General features: G+C 54.8%; 1 protein-coding gene across 1 annotated transcript; it reads right to left on the reverse strand.

Annotated features, from left to right (window-relative positions):
• Nucleotides 1-519: 519 nt before the first annotated feature.
• Nucleotides 520-19,134, reverse strand: LOC135986485 (L-gulonolactone oxidase-like). The gene is made up of 12 exons (XM_065630449.1): nucleotides 18,946-19,134; nucleotides 17,482-17,583; nucleotides 16,723-16,848; nucleotides 15,457-15,551; nucleotides 13,868-13,958; nucleotides 13,016-13,201; nucleotides 3,757-3,864; nucleotides 3,284-3,360; nucleotides 2,384-2,533; nucleotides 1,520-1,684; nucleotides 949-1,039; nucleotides 520-648 (listed from the first exon to the last, which is right to left on the reverse strand). Exons 1-12 carry the CDS (start codon nucleotides 19,132-19,134, stop codon nucleotides 520-522), a joined length of 1,509 nt encoding a protein of 502 aa, XP_065486521.1.
• Between the last annotated feature and the right edge of the window lie 347 nt (nucleotides 19,135-19,481).

Below are 19,481 nucleotides of genomic sequence, written 5' to 3' on the forward strand. Positions count from 1 at the left end.
ATGAGTGGTTTCTCTGACGCCATGAGCCAGGCTGGAGTGGACCTGGCAAACAGCCTTTTCCTCCCAAAATCCGCTTGTGTGCCTGTGCGAGGGGAGATGGGCTGAGCTCAAGGACCTGGATGGCACCAGCCCCAGGTTGTGCAGGGACACCAAGCCCCATCCCTGGTCCCCAGGGCCAGGCATCTCCATCGGCCACATGCCCAGGCTGAAAGCACAGGCTCGGACAAGTTCTGCTCGAAGAAAGGTCTTTATTGAGATGTTGGCTTGGACAGGAGGCACTTGAAGCTGTACAGGTTTTGGGGGACAGGGACCTGGTTCCCTCTGAGCTGCTGGTTTCCAGGAGAGATTTCCAGCCACCACAGAACCTCGTTAGCATGGAGATCAGAGCAAGCCCCTGCCCGTGGGGCCAGCCCTCGCTGCCTGCTGTCGCCTTGGGACCATGGAGGACCATAAGCTTTGGGGTGTCTCAAGAACTGGGGGTGATGACTGACTTCTCCTCCATCCCCCAAATTGCCCCTGTCAGTAAAACACCTTTTCCAGGTAGGAGTTCAGGAACATCCCGGTGGGGTCCATCTTCTCCCGGACAGAGCAAAATTTGGGGAAGGCTGGGTACATCTTCTCGAAGTCCTTCCTGGTGCAGCTGTGGGCCTGCAGGAGAGAAAGTGTCCAGGGGAACTTGTCACTGGCCCTGGACCCCACCACCATATGCTGTGGGAAGCACCTGCAGAAGTGGTGGGACCTCCATCCCCTTTATACATGCCCAGGGTAGGTAGCAAACAGGGGAACAGCATCTCCTTGAGGAACTCATCTCCCTCTGGGACCAGCCTGATGTGGGGGCTCTTCTCTGACCCCCACTCAACCACAAATTCCCCCTTCTATGTGATGGAGAAGGGGAAGGGACCCCCTGCCACATATCCTCTCCTCCCAGAAGAGCGGGGCCATCAGTACCTTTGCCCAGTGTGGTCTCCCACCGTGCTTCTTCATGATGCCCTCGTAGGTCAGCCAGTAGTTGAGGCGGGGGACGTTCTTCCCATAGGGCCTGGGGTGGGGGACAGGCAGGGGGGACATTAGCAGGGGATATGAGGGGATCTGCACACCCGGGAAACCCCCCTGAGAAACCTCCACCTGGGGAGAAGGACAGCCCCAGGGACCCATCACGGGATCTTTGACCAGCACTGGGTGATGGAAACCCTCTGGGAACCAGTATCCCAGCAGCACTTGGCCAGTGGACCCTGACGTAGGACAACATCCTCAAGAAAGAGGGGTGGGTGGCTCTAGGGTGCTCCAAGGCCACCCCAGCCCTTCTGGCTCAGTGCCTGCAAATGTCCAAGTGGGGTGGGCAGGCAAAGGTGCAGGAGCTCCTTCCATCCATCTCTCCAGCGCCAGCCAAGAGCTGGTGTTGATGTGTTTGAGCTGCATTTGCTGCTGCCGGGTCTCAGCACAGCTCCTGGAGCTCCACCAGACTGACTCGGGGAGGAAGAAGAGGAGGAGAGGCGGGTGGAACGGGGCCATGGCTCACCTGTACATGATGATGTTCATGTAGCAGCTGTCTCGCTGGAAGCAGGGACTCAGCCAGATGTCGTCCCCCCGAGCGAAGCGCACCTCCACGGGGTAGTGAGCCACCATCTTGGGGTTGTTCTCCAAGGCGGCTTTCAGCTCCAGCAAGGCTTCCTTCGTCTTCTCGCTGCCCAGGAGAAGCCCCCAGCCCAAATCAATGCCAGTATGACCACAACCAACTGCCTTCAGGTTTGAACCCCCATCCCCACAGCTCCATCCCTGGCCCCGTGCTAATTTAGGGAATGAGGTGGCATGTCCTACCACATCCCTGACATTGCTTTGGGCTCACAAAACCACAAAACGTCGTGTGACTTGGATTTGGGGATCTTATCAAAGCCGATAGATATCTCCAGGGTGGGTGTCAGAGGATGGACCAGACTCTGTTCAGTGGTGCCCAACGCCAGGGTGAGGGGCAACGGGCACAGACTGAAACACAGGAGGGTCCATGTGAACATGAGGAGAAACTTCTTTGCTGGGAGGTGCCAGAGCCTGGCCCAGGCTGCCCAGAGCGGCTGTGGAGTCTCCTTCTCTGAGACATTCAAACCCCCTGGACCGACCTGTGTGATCTGCTCTGGTGACCCTGCGTGAGCAGGGGGGTTGGACTGGGGGATCTCCAGAGGTCCCTTCAGCCCCAACAAGTCCGTGTACCCTGGGACAAGGATGCAGAAGGGTCCCCATGCTGAGCTTGCAGGTAGGAATGGCGTCTCCTAGCCAGGTCCCTTTCTCCATGGCTTTGGGCTGGGGCAGGCACAGGCAGGGGATGGGATGTGGTTTGGGTAGGGATTCCGGCTGGGGACCGACAGGGAGGGTCTGCAGAGCCATTTACATGGGGATGGCCCAGTCTTGAACGTGCTGCTTGAAACGACACTCGTAGTTGAAGATCTTGTAGCTGATGGCGATGTTCTCCACCCGGGAGCTGAAGAGGAGCCAGAAGAAGAAGCGGTTGATCCAGCACACCAAGCTGGGCACGAACGTGCTGCAGGGAGGGAGCAGGAGGTGAGAACTGACCCCAGAGCTGCTGCCCAGGGATTTGCCAAGGGTGTGAGATGTGATACTACAGCCTGGAGAAGAGAAGCTCCAGGGAGACCTTATTGCGGCCTTTCCGGACTTAAAAGTGGCACATAAGAAAGATGAGGACAGACTTTTTAGCAGGGCCTGTTGTGATAGGACAAGGAGGGAGATTCAGGCCAGACATGAGGAAGAAATTGTTGCCCTGAGGGTGGTGAGAGCCTGGCCCAGGTTGGCCAGAGAGGTGGTGGCTGAACCATCCCTGGAGACATCCCAGGCCAGGCTGGACGGGGCTCTGAGCAACCTGAGCTGGTGCAGATGTCCCTGCCCATGGCAGGGGGGGCACTGGGGGAGCTTTGACACTCCCTTCCAATCCAAACTATTGTATTATTCTAAAAGGCTGCTTTGCTGCTGCAGACTCAGGCTGCTCCAGCACGGCTCCATCTCTGTGCACACCAGAGGGCAGTGCAGCCCCAGACAGCCACCCCAGCCCAAACCCGCTCCTCCTGCACAGGAGCTTGCTCGGAGCAGAAAAAGCATCTCCTCCTTCCCCAGGATGGGTGTCACAATTCCTCCCTTGCCATCTTCACTAGGACATGCAGTGAAACAGCACAGGTTTCAGAGTAGAGATGCAGAAAACAGAGATGGATGAGTCCAGCCCTGGACAAACCTCCTGGACCCGTCTTGTCCCCCACCGCTGCCCAGAGCTTGCTCCTACCTGATCCAGAGCAGAAACTCCAGCAGATAGTAGCCAACAGCATAATCCCACAGCCAGCTGGCGGAGGAAGAGGGGGGCTGCAGAGCCAAGCAGAGGAAGATGATGATCGTTAGGGAGCAGCAGGGTTTGCAGGTTTCTTGCCAGCGGGTGTGAAGGTGGGAGCACGCGCCTGGACCAGGAGCAAACTGGGAGCAGGGGTTTGGATAAGGGCACCCCAGGACGCCCCAGACTTCTCTCCTGTGATGAAAAAGGGCTACATCCAGTCCCACGAAGAGACCAGTCTTTGTCATGAGGATGCTGAGAGCTTGGACAGCCCCAGCTGCATCTGTGTCCCCAAAAAATGTTCTTTCCCTGATCAGACACCCCGGCAGCCCTTGCACTGCAAGCCCAGCCTAAAACGTTGGCCCCGGAAGGGCGCTCAGCTTTGTGCACAGGCCCTTCTCCCTTCTTGCATGGAGCCCGGTGCGACCTGCCTTGTTGGTGGGGTCCTGGTAGATGACGCTGACGTTCTCGCTGTGAGGGAACCACAGGAATCGGAAATATTGGGATCTTTTCAGGTGGTCCCCAAGGTGATCAAGGACCTGCAACAACAAAAGGAAAAAGGTTGGTGATTTTTCCCATCCCAGAGCAGGGACCCCAGGAGCAGCGGGGTGGAGGCACCTCGGGGGACTCCTGGGGATGCCAGGGCAGGTCCGAGGAGTCTGTCTGCAGTGTCCCAGCAAGCACTGGGTTGGAAAGGAGTCAATAGAGCCCAGCCATGCACCAAGGGGCTAACAGGGACCATGGGGACCCGACTCTTGGAGAAGGGAACAGGGCATGTCCTTTGTCTCCTCTGCCTTGGCTGGGACAGAGCTCCCCATCCTGGAGATGCTGCTGGGGCTGTATCTGTCACACATCCGAGCTCAGATGCCATGTCCTCATACAATCACACCTCTGTAGCCCCCAGACTGCTCCATCAGGCATCACCAGACACGAGGCAGCATGGCCAGGGCTGGAGGGTCCCCCTGCAGCCACCAGCCGTTCAGCAGGACGTGCTGAGGGCTCCTGAAATCCACCTCCTGGGCCGGTGTCAGGGGTGCCCTTCCCGGGGCAGCACAGCCCTCTGTGGCTGGGATCGCAGAAACACAGAGTCATTTCGGTTGGAAAAGACTCGCAAGATCATCGAGTCCAACCATTAACCCAACACTGCCAAGGCCACCACTAACCCACGTCCCTGAGAACCTGGGCCATGGGCAGGTCAAGAAACCACAGGCTGAGATGTGGTGGCCGGTTTTGCCAAGCAAGAGCAGAGAGGTCATAGAATAGAATCATAGCATCATTTTGGTGGGGGGAGACCCTCAAGATCATGGAATCCAACCATTCCCACAGCCCTGGTACTGCTCCATGTCCTGAGAACCTCATGTCCGTCTGTCCAACCCCTCCAGGGATGGTGACTCCAGCACTGCCCTGGGCAGCCTGTTCCAATGCCCCACAGCCCTTTGGGGAAGAAATTGTTCCCCACATCCAACCTCAACCTCCCCTGGCGCAACTTGAGGCCGTTTCCTCTGGTCCTGGCGCTTGTTCCTTGGGAGAAGAGACCAACACCCTCCATAATGCAATGGGCTGCAATGGCGCGTGGAATTGGGATATGCCCTGTCCCAGAGATGTCCCCAGGTTCAAAGGCAGAATTGCCCAATTATTCATAAAGACAGCAAAAAGAGCTTTAAGAAAGGCAGCTGCCTGACACAGCAGCACCTGCAGAAATCAGAAGACCCTCCAGCCCTCGTCCCTTCTCCCTACCTGTGCATTCAAGGATGGAGGGACCCTGTGCTCGCTCCCTGCACAGTGATTTTTTGCCCGGACCAGCACCTCTCCCTCTTGCAAACAGCTTCTCCAACCACTCCCTGCTCCTCCTGCAGACATCTCCCACAGCTTTGCAGGCATCTCCCACAGCTTTGTACACACCTCCCACAGCTTTGTAGACATCACCCACAGCTTTGCAGACTTCAAACGCCAGCAGCTTTGCTTCAAGAAGCTTCCCTGACCCAGGAGAAGGCGCAATGACCCATGGATATAACCCCAGGAAGGTCATGGCAACCTTAGTTGTCACGTTGTTCCTTTCCTGCTGGGTCCTGTCAGTTATTTGTCTTAATGAGCTACTAATCACCAGGCTGGGCTGCTTTAGCACCGAGAATCTTGCTGTGACCCTGCCATAAGCTGAGGGTCTTTTGTAATGCCATGGTCCCATTAAATCACGGAGGATGGGAAGATAAATAGTATATTCCTGTAATTGGTGAGAATTAATGATAATGTTGTTGTCTTCATCTTCACATCTCCCAAAAGGCCACAGAATCTCTCTGAGATGGTCCCAAAACAGCCTATTTTCTGGCCAGAGAAGTTCTTATGTCAGAAACGCTTAATGATTGTGCAAGTAGAAGCAGAGCAAAAGCTACGACCCCACATTTTCAGTGGTTTGGTTTCGGAACAAATGCATCGAGTAGCTAAAACAAGTGGGGAAAAGACGGATGCAGCTTTCCCAAGGTGATCCTGCCCACGTCTGTTTGTCTTCCAGCCGCAGCATTTGAGCTCAGAAGCAAATTGCCAGCGGGGCGACCTTTTCAATGTGCGCTTTTGATCCTCGTGATAGAGAGGAATGTGGCTCTGAAGACAATAAGCCCCGCGACTTTGTAGGATAATTACAACACAGCGAGCGAGGCAGCTTCGGGAGTCCTTGGGGACACTGTCTGCTGGCTGAGCGCCCAAGTAGGAGCCAGAGGTTGAGTGGTGAAAATCTCGGTGCTATAACGTGGCCAATGCGCTCAATGAGACAACCCCGGAGCATGCAGAGACCTGGGGGATTTTGTTCGTCTTTGCTTCCCTCCCAGGAGTCCGGGATAAATCCTTTTGCTTCATAAAAGCCAGGTCAAAAAAAGCCACTTGCTTTTTTTTTGTTTGCAAACACCCTCAAGTGCTCGCTGAGCTGAGGGTCGGGCACCCCGCCTGCTGCGGTGCAGGTTTGGATGCTCCAGATGGTCCTCGGGGAAAGAACCAGGACGGGACAAGGGGCAGATGTGGAGGATGAAGCACAAGAAGTCACTTGCACATATCCCGTAGGTCCACCAGAGCAACAAAGGGGAGCCAAGGAGTGCGGAGAGGTAGCATTTTGGGTGAGGAAACGGTTATTTAGCCTCCTCTTTTGCCTGTGTGCTGCCTGCGCCAGGATCCCACCGCATCAGGGGACGATGTCTGAGCACCAGCTGGAAGAGTCACGTCCACGCACTGAGGCCAAACCAAGCGATTCTGGCGAGGAGGGATGAGATGAGGCCCAGCAGTGGTGGGGGGGGTTGGTTTTGGAGGAGCTGGGCTTGAGGGATCCATCCCAGGTGCCTGAGACATCCCCCAAAGGGACAGGATTCAGGTAAGGGTTAGGAAATGGTAGGCTCAGACCAAAAGAAGCTCTTCTTCACCCACCAGATCACTACGCTGTGCAAGTCTGCAGTTGTTTTAAAGTTTTCATGGGTTAAGAAGCAGATTAGAGACCTTCTTGCATGAGAAAATCATTGTGTTATTACATATCAATTGATGCATTGGTGGGGACAGACTTCTGAGCAGGGCCTGTTGTGATAGGACAAGGGGTGATGGTTTTAGACTACAGGAGGGAGATTCAGGCTGGACATGAGGAAGAAATTGTTTGTGCTGAGGGTGGTGAGAGCCTGGCCCAGGTTGGCCAGAGAGGTGGTGGCTGAAGCATCCCTGGAGACATCCCAGGCCAGGCTGGACGGGGCTCTGAGCAACCTGAGCTGGTGCAGATGTCCCTGCCCATGGCAGGGGGGGCACTGGGGGAGCTTTAATGGTCCCTTCCACCGAGACTATTCTATTCAGGGGAAGAAGCATCATATCTGAGCCTGACTCATCCTCATCAGCCTCGCAGCAGCTCTGGGGCAGGGGGAGGTTGGCCCCATCGCTGCCACCACCCAGGGATGCTCGGTGGGTCTCTCTGGTGACCTCAGCTGTGCAATGAACCCTCTCAGTCCCGTGCCTTGTTCCTGGCCACCGTCAGCAGCCAGAGGAGCTGCGTTTATCCCGGTGGTAAAGACAATCACGAGGCCAGAAAAGAAAGCATGCGGATCTTACATAACCACAAATCCAAGCCTGGCTCCGCTGACACATATATTATTTGCAATGTCTTAGATAACTCAGGCTTAAATATTTCAAGCAACCTGCTCCCTTGCCATTATTCTCTTCCGCTTGGCTGGGCCGCTCGACATGAAAGCCGGAGATCTGGAAGCAGGCGAGGAGCAGCAAGGGCTGAGAAATTGATAATGGCATTAATATTTATAGAGTGCATTCTCGTTTCACCCTGCTAACAGCCCCGAGGGACGGGGAAAGACAGGCTGAGCTTTGCAGGGGGTAAAGCCTGGGCAGATAATGCTGAGTAGAGTAAAGCTCAGCCTAAGCTACCTGCCTTGCTCAGGAAAGCGGGGTTATCCTGAACATGAGCTTAAGTTTCCTAGCTAAAAGGCAGATTAAGAAGCGTAAAACAACTCTCGCCCTGGCGATTTGGCTGAGGGAAAGTGCTAGAGGATGCAGTGAAGGTCCGAGCAGCCTGGTGCGGGGTGAGGAACGAGCTGTAAGGACCTGGCAAGTTCTCACCATATTTTAAAATATTTAAATGCATTTAAAGCGGGGAAATCCCTGCTGCAGGGCACCAGGGAAGTCTCAGCTCAGTAAACAAGCCGGCATTTCACAAAAGATACTCCTGAGCCATTTAACACAAATTCATCACCTCTGAAACTGGAAACACCGGTAGCGACCTCACTGCGGGATGGAGAAATGTCTCAGGTTTCCCTTATTCCCTCCCCACCTCCCAGGAAAAATAAGGCGCTGAAGCGCTCCAGCTCTTGGCTGCTCTGGTGCAACTGCTGGGAGGGGGTGACAGCAGGGGGGACATGCCGAGGGACCCGGGTGACATGCATGGACCTCTCTGTCCACCTCCCCAGCCAGCCCAGCTGGCACGGTACAAGGACCACTGCTTTGGATCAGCGATTACAGAAAAGATACTGCAAAAGTGCGTTAAATTCACGTTGGTGGTGGCGTTCGAGTCACCCCAATGGGGCACTGAATAATTCAGTCCTTAAAAAATTAAGGACGGTGCTTCTCAGAGCTTTACTGGTGCTGCGGCTCTGATCAATCCTGCAACAAATTTTGCTGCTTTTGTCCAAGGACTATTTATTTTTCATGAGCCAAACTTAGCGAAGGCTTGCGCTGTCGCTAGCCAGGGCTGGAACTGGACCTGTGAGACTCAAATGAGACAACGGATGAGGATGCTGCTGAGGATGCACCAGCGAGGATGTCAGACCACAGGAGGACAAAGATGATCAGTGGTTGAAGCAGATCCAAGCCCCTGGAGAGGTTCTTTTCCACTACCATCAATTCCTCTTCTCCATGGACTTTCTGCCTCAGTTTCCCCATCCAGAAATCTGCCTCCTTCGAGTGAACGCAGTGGGACCACACGGCATTTAGAAGGCCACCAGGTCTTTCAACTTGCAGGTGGCATCTCCTCTGTAGGGTTTAGCCCGTGCGATGCTGCAGCCTCCAGCGATGATCTGGTGCCAGATGGGATGAGCTGGATGACTGCTCAGCTCGAGGCAGGAGGTGACATCCTGATACGGTGGCTGTGCCGGGCTGTCCCAGCCGTGGAGGGGCTGAGCATCAGATGGAACAGCTCATTCCATCTGACTTCCCACCACCATGAGGGTGGGAGGGCTCCAAGGAATTGCGTGCAGCAGTTAAAAGAAGTTTATGTAGCGGCAGAGACATGGGAATTTGGTTTTGATGTGTTCCCAAGACAAAAAAAATCCCTTCAAATCGCTCTGTAGAAATGCCCATGGGGCCTTCAAAAGGCTTTCTGAGGGAACCGGATCACACCCACCATTGGCCACAGGCACATGGAGACTGAAGCTCATAAAGCCCAGGCGACGCGCAGCCCCAAAACAGCGCATTTTGTGCCTCTTTCGAGGGAAATCAGCCTGTTTCATGCTAGTTCGTGCTGGGTATGGAAAACTCATCTGGAGGTAACCGCTGCCCAGCATGGAGCATCTCTGTACCAGCACCCCAGGCCACTGTCCCCAGTGCCTCAGCCTTGTCCTGAGCAAGGACCTGAACTTCTCATGCTCCCCATGGCCAATCTAGTGCCCTTTCGTGGGCTAAAGGCAAGATGTGGTCTTCAGGCAGGACATGGCCACAAAAAGGGGACAACAAAGGATGGACAGATGGTGGGACAGCAGAAGAACTTGCTGAGGAGGAGACAGCCATAGGAAGCCTTCAGAGCTATGCGTGATCCCCATCTATGAGACAGCAGGTCAGAAACCCTGCTCAGAAAGCCAGCTCCCTTTGGGCTTGTCCCAGATGGGCCAGTAACCAGCACCATGCACCTTGGCCTGGGTGATGGGGACCTCTGGCAAGACGGAGACAGAGAAGGCCAGCAGCAATGTGACAGTCAGTTAAAAGGGAGTTTTCCATCACAGCTCTGGGGTTGGATCCCCATAAGGGATTTGTTCAGTCTGGCCCTTGAAATGTCTCACCCATCGCACTCCTACTCATCCGCAGCAGAGTTTGTCCCAAGTTCAGCTCAAAAGAAGAGTTCAGTCCAACTTCACACTGGGAGATCATAGAATCACAGGGTGGTTTGTGTTGAAGAGACGTTCCCAGCTCCGCCAGTGCCCCCCCTGCCATGGGCAGGGACATCTGCACCAGCTCAGGTTGCTCAGAGCCCCGTCCAGCCTGGCCTGGGATGTCTCCAGGGATGGTTCAGCCACCACCTCTCTGGCCAACCTGGGACAGGCTCTCACCACCCTCAGCGCCAACAATTTCTTGCTTGTATCCAGTCTGAATCTCCCCTCCTTTAGTTTAAAACCATCACCCCTTGTCCTATCACAACAGGCCCTGCTCAAAAGTCTGGCCCCATCTTTCTTATGGGTCCCTTTTAAGTCCAGAAAGGCCACAATAACATCTCCTCAGAGCCTTCTCTTCTCCAGGCTAATGATGGAGATGGGGACCCCCACCCCAAAAAACACCCAGACCTCATACACAAGAAAGGACCAACTTGTTTTCAAAAGCACAAGAAGTGCATGGGCTATTTTAAGTCGTTTGTCTGTCACTGGAAAAAACCGCCAAGCTCTCCGTTAGCCAAGCAGCAGGAGACGACGAGATGGGAGATGGCACCTCCTGGGTGAGCAGAGGGCTGGCGGAGCAGCCGTGCCCTGCGGGATGCTGCTCCTCTCCCCCGGGACGCGCTGCTGCCTGCGGGGATGCTGGCTCAGCGCACACACACTCTTCTCCCTCTCCTTGCTTAGTCCAGGCAGCACATCAGCCCGTCGGACCAGCCCAAGATTTCCAGCAAGGGCAGTTTTCTCCAGCTGGAACATTAAATCTGCGTTAAGCTTAGTCATGCGTGTCTGGGGTCACCAGATCTGCGAACACCGGGTTAAACAGAGCAGAGGTGTGGGCTCATCCATCTCCCGGTGATGTTGTCCGTGGACAGAAGAAGCTCAAGTGCTGAGAGTGGCAGCGCTGATGCCCCGTAGGCTCCTTCAGCATCTCTAATTCAATTGCACCGGAGCCTCCGTGCTCAGCCCCACGCGGCCCGGAGGCAGCCCAGGGAAGATGAAGCTGACGGCTCTGGGCAAACCTCCATCCCGGCTCTGGTGGGACTGCTGGCATCACAGAGCCCGGAGCAGCTCCCCACCACTGCAGCTGCCCATCCCATCACGGGGTGGGGGAACAGCTTCAAACCCCCAGGGTTGTACACAAGGGATAGGCGATAGCTGGAGGAGAAGGGTCCCATTTCTGTCATCTCTGAGCTGAGGCAGGGGACAATTGATGCTGAGAAGTGAGGATGATGCTGCAGGATGTGGGGACAATGACAGCAGTCTCATTGTCCAGACTTTTCCCTAAAGACGGCACTCGCTGTCTTTCCCGAGGGCAACCACCTTGCCAGCCCCAAATCTGAATGGGAGGTGAACTCAAGAAGAGGAGGAAAAGCTCTTCAGGCTAAACATGCCGAAGAAACTTTTTACACTGAGAGTGTGGTGAGAGCCTGTCCCAGGTTGGCCAGAGAGGTGGTGGCTGAACCATCCCTGGAGACATCCCAGGCCAGGCTGGACGGGGCTCTGAGCAACCTGAGCTGGTGCAGATGTCCCTGCCCATGGCAGGGGGGGCACTGGATGAGCTCTGAAGGTCCCTTCCAACCCAAACCATTCTGTGATTCTAAGCATTTTGACACTCTCCTCCCCTGCCTCGGTCCCACCGGTGACACGCAGCTGCTGAGCAGGAGCCACCTGTCCCCCTGGATCTCAGGTTTGCAACACTCCCCATGCCAACGCGTCCTCTCTGAGCTGGGGATCATGCCCAGGGATGCAAGCAGCGGTGCCTGCCCGCTGCCTGCCAGCCTCGGTGGTCCCAGCTCCTCTGGTGGGACCCAGAGGATGTCTCTGAAGGACACAGCCATGTCCCAGCACAGGGTCCTTCTCCAGAGCACAGAAAGTCTTCGATAGGTTCCTGAGAATACTGGAAGCCACCAGCCTTCTCCTGCAGCCATAAGCTGCCCGGGGGCTGCACAGAGGCTGATCTGGGACAGTAAAATCAAGCATTGGAACCTCAGGCTGGGTAAATGCAAAAATCTGCATCAGTACAGACCAGTTTTTAAAGAGAAGCCTGGGGGCAGCTCAGAGGTGAGCACGGCAATGATGAAAGAGGTGAGGTTTCACATCACCTTCACATCCCTAAGCTGTCCTGGGCCAGATGTGGAGCTGAAAGCAGCTGACGATGGGCATGACTTCTCCCAGAGAAGCTGCCAGATCACGCTCAGCCCTCGCCTCTCCCTCATGCAGCACCCCTGGGAGCAAAGTAAATGTCTTTCCACAGCACCAGGGGACTCAGCACCCCCATTTCCCACCACCCCACAACATGCAACCATGCCAGGGGCTGCACCCCAAACCCTGCTTTGCTCCTGAACATCAGCTGCACGACGTGATGATGGGGAGATGAGGTTCTCAGGGACACGGGTTAGTGGCAGTGTTGGGTTAATGGTTGGACTCGATGACCTTGAGGGTCTCTTCCAACCAAAATGATTCTGTGATTCCACGTACATCTCACTGCAGGTCCCAACCATCCACCGGCCCAACGTGGTGCAGAGGTGGCACTCATGAGTGCCTCTCCTCCCACCCCACTACCTGCATCTCTCTGCTCCCAGAAGATGTGGTTTCAACCCATGGGAAGTTAAAGTGGCATTTGCTAAGAAACATGGCTTTTCCTTCCTCTCATTTGTCACCCTGGAGAAGTTTCCAGCTTAAGGAACACTATAGGACGAGAGAAAACATCCTCAAGTTGCGCCAGGGGAGGTTGAGGTTGGATCTGGAGAACAATTTCTTCCCCAAAGGGCTGTGGGGCATTGGAACAGGCTGCCCAGGGCAGTGCTGGAGTCGCCATCCCTGGAGGGGTTGGACAGACGGACATGAGGTTCTCAGGACATGGGGCAGTGCCAGGGGTGGGGAATGGTTGGACTCTGTGATCTTGAAGGTCTTTTCCAACCAAAATGATCCTATGATTCTATGAAGATGTACAAAGAGTACAATGTACACACACCTGTGGGATTTTCTACATCGCCACTTCCCATCTCCCTCCAACCATGTCACCTTGTCAAGAACTTTGCTTATCCCCGTGGATGCTTGGGAAGTATCGCCCACGCCGTACCTCAGTGAGGGTGGAGGGGAAGGCCACCTCGTGCAGGTGGAACTGGGGCACGCACTGGAAGGTGACGGTGAGCACGACGCCCAGGCAGCCGAGGTGCAGGCGGGCAGCCTGGAAGATGTCGGCGTTGATGGACTCGGAGCACTCCAGGATCTCCCCCGAGGCCGTCAGCAGCGTGAGTGCCACCACCTGCCGAGAGGAGAGGTGCTGGTGTTGGTACAGGCTGGGGATGGAGGGATGGAGAGCAGCCCCAGGAGAAGGACTTGGGGGTGCGGAGGGGTGAGAGATGGGACATGAGTCAGCTGTGATAAGGGCTTTAAACTAAAGGAGGGAGATTCAGGCCAGACATGAGGAAGAAATTGAGAGCCTGTCCCAGGTTGGCCAGAGAGGTGGTGGCTGAACCATCCCTGGAGACATCCCAGGCCAGGCTGGACGGGGCTCTGAGCAACCTGAGCTGGTGCAGATGTCCCTGCTCATGGCAGGGGGGGCACTGGGGCAGCTGGGGAGGTCCCCTCCCATCCAAACCATCCTGTGACTCAACGATTCTGTGATTCAATACAAGAACTGCTTTCTCTTTAGCACAGAGCTCATTCGTTGGACCACAAGACCATAAAGCACAGGGACAGAGGAGTTTTCAGCTGGATCATATTTTGGCTGGCAGATGAGAAGGTCCCACTGTGCCTGGTGGATCTGAGGGTCCCCCACAGCAGCCCCATCCCTGGAGGACAGGACCCCTCCTGCTTGCAGTGTTCTTCTTCCTCACCCCAGGGTTGGGCACACCAGACCAGGTGATGGGACATCTCCCCTGAAGCCCTCAAGATGCTGATGATGTCCGTGCATCGACTCGTGTCTCACCTGAGTGGGGAGGATGCCATGCTTGATCCCAGTGTTGTGTGTCCCCGTCCCGATCACACCAGCTGCTGCCACCTCAGAAACGGCTCCTAAACTGGGAGCAGGTGAAGGGACTGAGTGAGGACCACAGTGTGTGGGACACGGCCCACCCTGCCAGGCATTACATTGTGTGCAGACCGTGCACAGAAACCCCCAGGACATGTTCCCCTGACCCAACGAGCAGAGTTTTCCACCCTTCACCAAATCCTGCAGCAATGGGTGGGTTTGTTGGCCACATGCGCTTGTCTCCATAGGACGTATCTATCAAGACGCTGCTATGGTCCATGGGGAGGAAGAAGCAGCTGGTGAGAACAGGTCACCATGGTCAGCTCAGCTGTGTCCCATCTCACAAGTCCCCATCTCTCCCCATCGGCATGGAGTGACTTGCTGGGCTGGAGGCATCCCTCTCATTTGCATTCAGAGCAAGGGGTGAGGAAACTGGATTTACCCCAGAAACCTCATTGTGGAGCAAAGCTGGAAGCAGCATCCACAAGCATAAGGGCTGCAGGCCAAGGTCCGTCCCTCCAACCACGGCCAAGATGGGCACGTGGGGATGGTAGAAGGTTAAAAAAAACCTGTGTTGTTCCTGTGATTTTCCCCAAATACATTTCCAGCTTCCAACAGCTGGGGAGCAGGGATCTCCTGAACCAAACACGGGTTTTATGACCATTGCAAGCCTTGGTGGATTCCTCCTCCATGAGGGAGTCCTGCTCAGGTGGAGCTTCTTTCTCTGAACCCTCACCCCAGTCCTGGCCAGGGCTCTGACAAATTCATCACTTTCATTGACAGAGGAACATAGATATTGAGTTAGACAGTAATTAAGGAGCAATTTCCTCCCTGAGGTCAGCAAATGAAAGAGATTGAGCGTGAGAAATGCTGTCCATGGCTATTTCCTTTGCAAACCCCTGTCTGAATCTGGCTCTCTCCAAGTCCTTGGCAAGACACCCTCTGCCAGGGAGAACCACATGTGTTGGAGCATCTCATCTTCTGCCCCAGATTGCCCTGGACCCCCAGCCCATCACTTTCACCCCTTCTTCGGGGGACAGCAGACATGCCAAAGCAATGCAGAGCAAAGATTCTCCCATGCCTCCTGCTAAGATATTCCAACGGCTAATCGCCCTTTGCCATCAAAAACTCATTCCTACCTAATTTTGTCAACCTTCAGCCTCCTTTGCCTGGTGCTGCCTGTCAGCCTCTGCTCCACGTGAGGCAACCCTAGGAGAGCTGCTCTTATCTTCTGAGGGACAGGGAATGTAGAGTTTTCCTTTGTGACATGGAAAGGACCAGCCTGGTGGGTGCAGTGAGAATACAAAGTTGGTGGGGATGAAGGTTCCCCTTGTCCAGCTTCCTGCTCCAAGGCAGGATCAGCTGCTCCATCATGAAGGGGGTTGACCTGTGGTCTGCAGGGCCCTGATGGAAAACCAGATCCTGAAGTAAACACCCCTATTCTGCAGCAAAAGCTCTTCAAACATCCCTGGTTTGACATGTCTCAGCACTTGACCTGGGGCAAGGATGGACACTTTGGAGGACACCCAGGGATGTGTCTCACTCACTTGGCCAGGGCCAGCCCATGCTTGTTCAGCTCGACGTTCAGATCCGAGAGGAAAATCCCACCTTCCACCGTCACTTGTTGCTTCTCCTTGTCCACCTGCAAAGGATGGGATGGGATGGGTGAAGGTCACACAGCTCAGAGAAGAAACACCCCATGGAAGACACCTCTGCTCTCACCAATACAGTTGATAATGTCTATATTGGAGAGCCACGTACCACGAGGGACTAGCTCCATCCTAAGCTGCCACCTGTCTCAGACCTTCACCCAACCCAAACTTCATCCAGCCCGTTGGTGCCACTGGATCCTGACTCTGGTCCATCTGCCACTCCCCTTTGCTCTCCCCAGTCTCAGAGGTCTGTAACCTCTCCCATAACTTCTCCCAGGTGTTGGTCAATGCAAGGGAGAACACACCACTCAGCAAAGCTCTACCTTCAGCAAACCTCTCTGCTCTGCCCTCCTGAGCTGTTTCCTTGCCAACATCGTCAAATGGAGCAATCGCTCATGGGCACGTTTCCCACCTGACGCAGGAACAAACCATGGACCATGAACAAGGAGTCCCATGGAAAAGCCAAGGGGCAACAGGTACAAGTTACTCCTGGGGAGATTCCGACTGAACACAAGAGGGAAATTTTTCCTGATGAAAACAATCAGCCGTTGGAATAATCTCCCCAGGGAAGTGGTGTGTTCCCCAGCATTGGACACATTGAAGATTCAGGTGGACAGGGTGCTGGGCCAGCTTGTCTAGACCAGGCTTTGCCAGGAAAGGTTGGACCAGAGGAACCGTGTGGTCCCGTCCAACCTGGGATTTGATGATTCTGCAGTTCTATGACTCTATAAACATCCAGCCAGGTCTTTGCCCAAGGCACCTTGCAAGCTCGCATCAAGTGAGATGTGACAGGTGACCCTGCCAGGCACCTCCACCCCATCCAGCAGACCCTGCTGTGATGAGGACAACGTGCCAAGGTTAAGCCCTCACTGAACACACGTTGGGAAGGCATCACTTCTTTACATTTGTATCGCTGTTCCAAATGCTTCCAAGGCACAAGGGATGATTTTACACTGGGAAGATGCCCAGTCCCTAGTCCTGCACCAGCATTTCAGGGTCTGGTTTGGGAAAACTCCGGGTTGTGAGAAGAGGAAAGCCTCTCCATCCTTCCACCTCTCACCCTAGTTATGACAGCGTTGGTGTCATACCTCAGTGGTCACACAAGCAGGGGTGCCACCACATTTCAGGGCCACCACCCCACCTCCCAGAAGCCAGTCTCACCTTGAGGACCCTGTTCATCTTCCCCATCTGGATCATGAAGTCATCGGTGCAGGCGATGTCTGATGGGGAGTGACCACCCCCCACCACCTTCACCCTCTTGTGCCGCTGTCTGGCCATATCCAGGATCTGCAGAGACAACAGGCAGCCCAGAGCATCCACCTTCTCCCCCAAAGCTGTGTGCTAAGGACGATGCCAGGGGCACTGTGAGACATCCCAAGATAAAATCTTACCCATCACTGACTCCACCTTCACTTGGATAACTCACCATCTGGGGTTAAAACCACCCTGGAGCCCAGACACCTCCTAAGACAGCCCTTGGGATCATCCTTGGGGGTTGGACTAGGTGACCTTTAAAGGTTCCTTCCAACCCAAGTCATTCTATGATCTCAAAAGAGGTGATGCCCACCTGAGACTGCCTAGGGTGACAGAAGCATCTCTGGGGTGACAAAAGTGACATGGGACTCCCACCCCTCAGTGTGGCAGCCGGGGCAGGTAGAGGACCCCAGAAGGACGCCAGATGCTGATGCCCAAGGAACAGGGTCCAACTGGGGCCAGGCGTGCTGGTTTTCTGCATCTTTTAGGTGTTTGGCCCATTTGGCCCAGTTCAGTAGGATGGGCCATCTCCTGGGGCTGCGGGAAGGACTTGTGCGGTCACCATCTGTGACCCCTCTGACTGAACACAATGGACCATCACAGCCCTTCTGGGCCTTTTCTCCTTTTCATTTCTCACGAGTTGTCTCCTGGAAGGACCCCCCTTACCTCCCGGATCTCCTCCACCGAGGTGGGCTGGAAGTACAGCTCCGGAGAAGAGCCATAGGTCTTGGCCCAGTTCTGGAACTTGACTCCTCCTTGGCCGTGAACCTGGACCAAAACCAAGAGCTAAAGCAGAAGAAAGCGAGTGCCACCCCTGCTTTTCCACACAGCCCGTTCTCCGTCTGCCAAGACCACTGTGCCAGAGCCACGTTTCCAAAAGGATTAATTATTTATGGGCACAGAGGATCGTCTCAAGCCCTCGAGTCCCTAAAGCGGAGATGTCTCCACGTGAGCAAGTCACCCTGGGCTCCCTTGGCAGTCACTGGGGAGAAGTGGGAGGATGCCCTGGTGTGCTGGAGACATGTCCCTCGAGCGCAGCCCACCCCTTCCTCCTACAGCGTGATGTGTGCTGGGGTCCTCTCGCTTTGCACCGTCTCTTCTGCCCTGGTCTCCTCTCAGCACCCAGATGTACCTTGTGGCTTCATGTCCCAGTGTCCCCAGATGGTCTCATCATGAGGGGCTGACTGGGACCAGGTTGGGACCTCCCTCCAACCTCAGCCATCCACCCTGAGACGCGGTCCCCAAAACACACAGCCCCATCCCATCTCCAGGCAGGGCTTAACCCAAAGCAGGGCTTAACCCAAGGCAGGGCTTAACCCAAAGCAGGGCTTAACCCAAGGCAGGGCTTAACCCAAAGCAGGGCTTAACCCAAGGCAGGGCACCCTCAGGGTGGTCTGGATGGGTCCTAGCAGGATGGGGACAGATTGTCCCTGGTCATGGCCAGCCCAGCTGGGGCTTGGGCAAGGGAGGACCTGGTGTGGTGAAACGGAGAAATAAACTTAACAGCAAAGTCAATTCTACTGTTAAGTGGCATTCTTCATTTCATCAGCGCTGGGGAACACCGGGGCTCATCCTCCGTAAGTGCTCCAAAGACTGGATGCTCTTGCGCTGCTTATACTCACACAATTATTACATATGCATTACAATGTTTGAAAATTTTGACATGCCTCTATACTAAGAAATAATTGAGGATGTTATAATTGTTTAGTTTCTTACTTACAATACTTGTATTAATTATTAGTTAAATATAAACTAAGCACTCTGCTTCTAAACAGTGTATCACTCAATCTTCTGTCTCCCTCTTGTCATGCAGAAGGATCTAAAACTTGAAAAATATCCCCTTGTTTTGCAGGTGGTCAGAAAGCATTGATCATGTCAATTGGTTAATGATGGGTACATCTTTTATAACTTAACCACAGTGTACATTTATTTAGCAGCTTCTCTTCAGTGGGTTTGGGCACCAAGCCCCAGAGAAGACGGTGGGTCCCCCCGCCCCAGGCAGGGCTGGGACAATGTTCTGCCCCACCAACATGTCCCACCTTGGCTATAGGGGATGATTTATTCCCTTGTCACCTCCTGCGATCTCCTTCCTCCAGCCTCCTCTCCATCAGCAAACCCCCCACCTCCCACCTTTCCACCCTCACTGTCCTTCTCCCCATCTCTGACGGCTTCAATTCCCACCCAAAAAGCAGACCCCCAGAACTGCCCAAACTTCTCCAGGGGTGCAGAAGGGGTGTCTGCAGCATCCTCCCTCCTCGCCACCCCCTTCCACCACCACCTCCAGCCCCCCAGGCAGGGCAGGGACAGCGGATGGCCCATCACTCTGCCAGGGAGGTGACACTGCCTGTGGCCAGGGCCATCAAGAAGCTATGGCAGATGTAGCCCAGATAGCAGCAGGGAGCCCTGGAGACAAGGTGGGGCTGGGGCTGCTCCGCAGCTTCCCCCCCATAAGATAAACCCAGAGCTGGGCTGGGAGCCAGGGAGAGAGGCAGGGAAAATTGAAGAAAAAAAAAAAGAAACTGAAAACCCGTGTGTTAGAAAACGCTCATTTATCCAGGGAATCTGTTGTTTTCCCTTCCCTCTCTCTTTTCTGAACCCCCTTTCCTATTTCTCATCATATTTCTCATTGGGGTTGGACTGGATGAGCTCCAAAGGTCCCTTCTGAC

The sequence above is a fragment of the Caloenas nicobarica genome, chromosome 3 (genome assembly GCF_036013445.1).
Source record: "Caloenas nicobarica isolate bCalNic1 chromosome 3, bCalNic1.hap1, whole genome shotgun sequence".
NCBI lineage: Eukaryota > Metazoa > Chordata > Aves > Columbiformes > Columbidae > Caloenas > Caloenas nicobarica.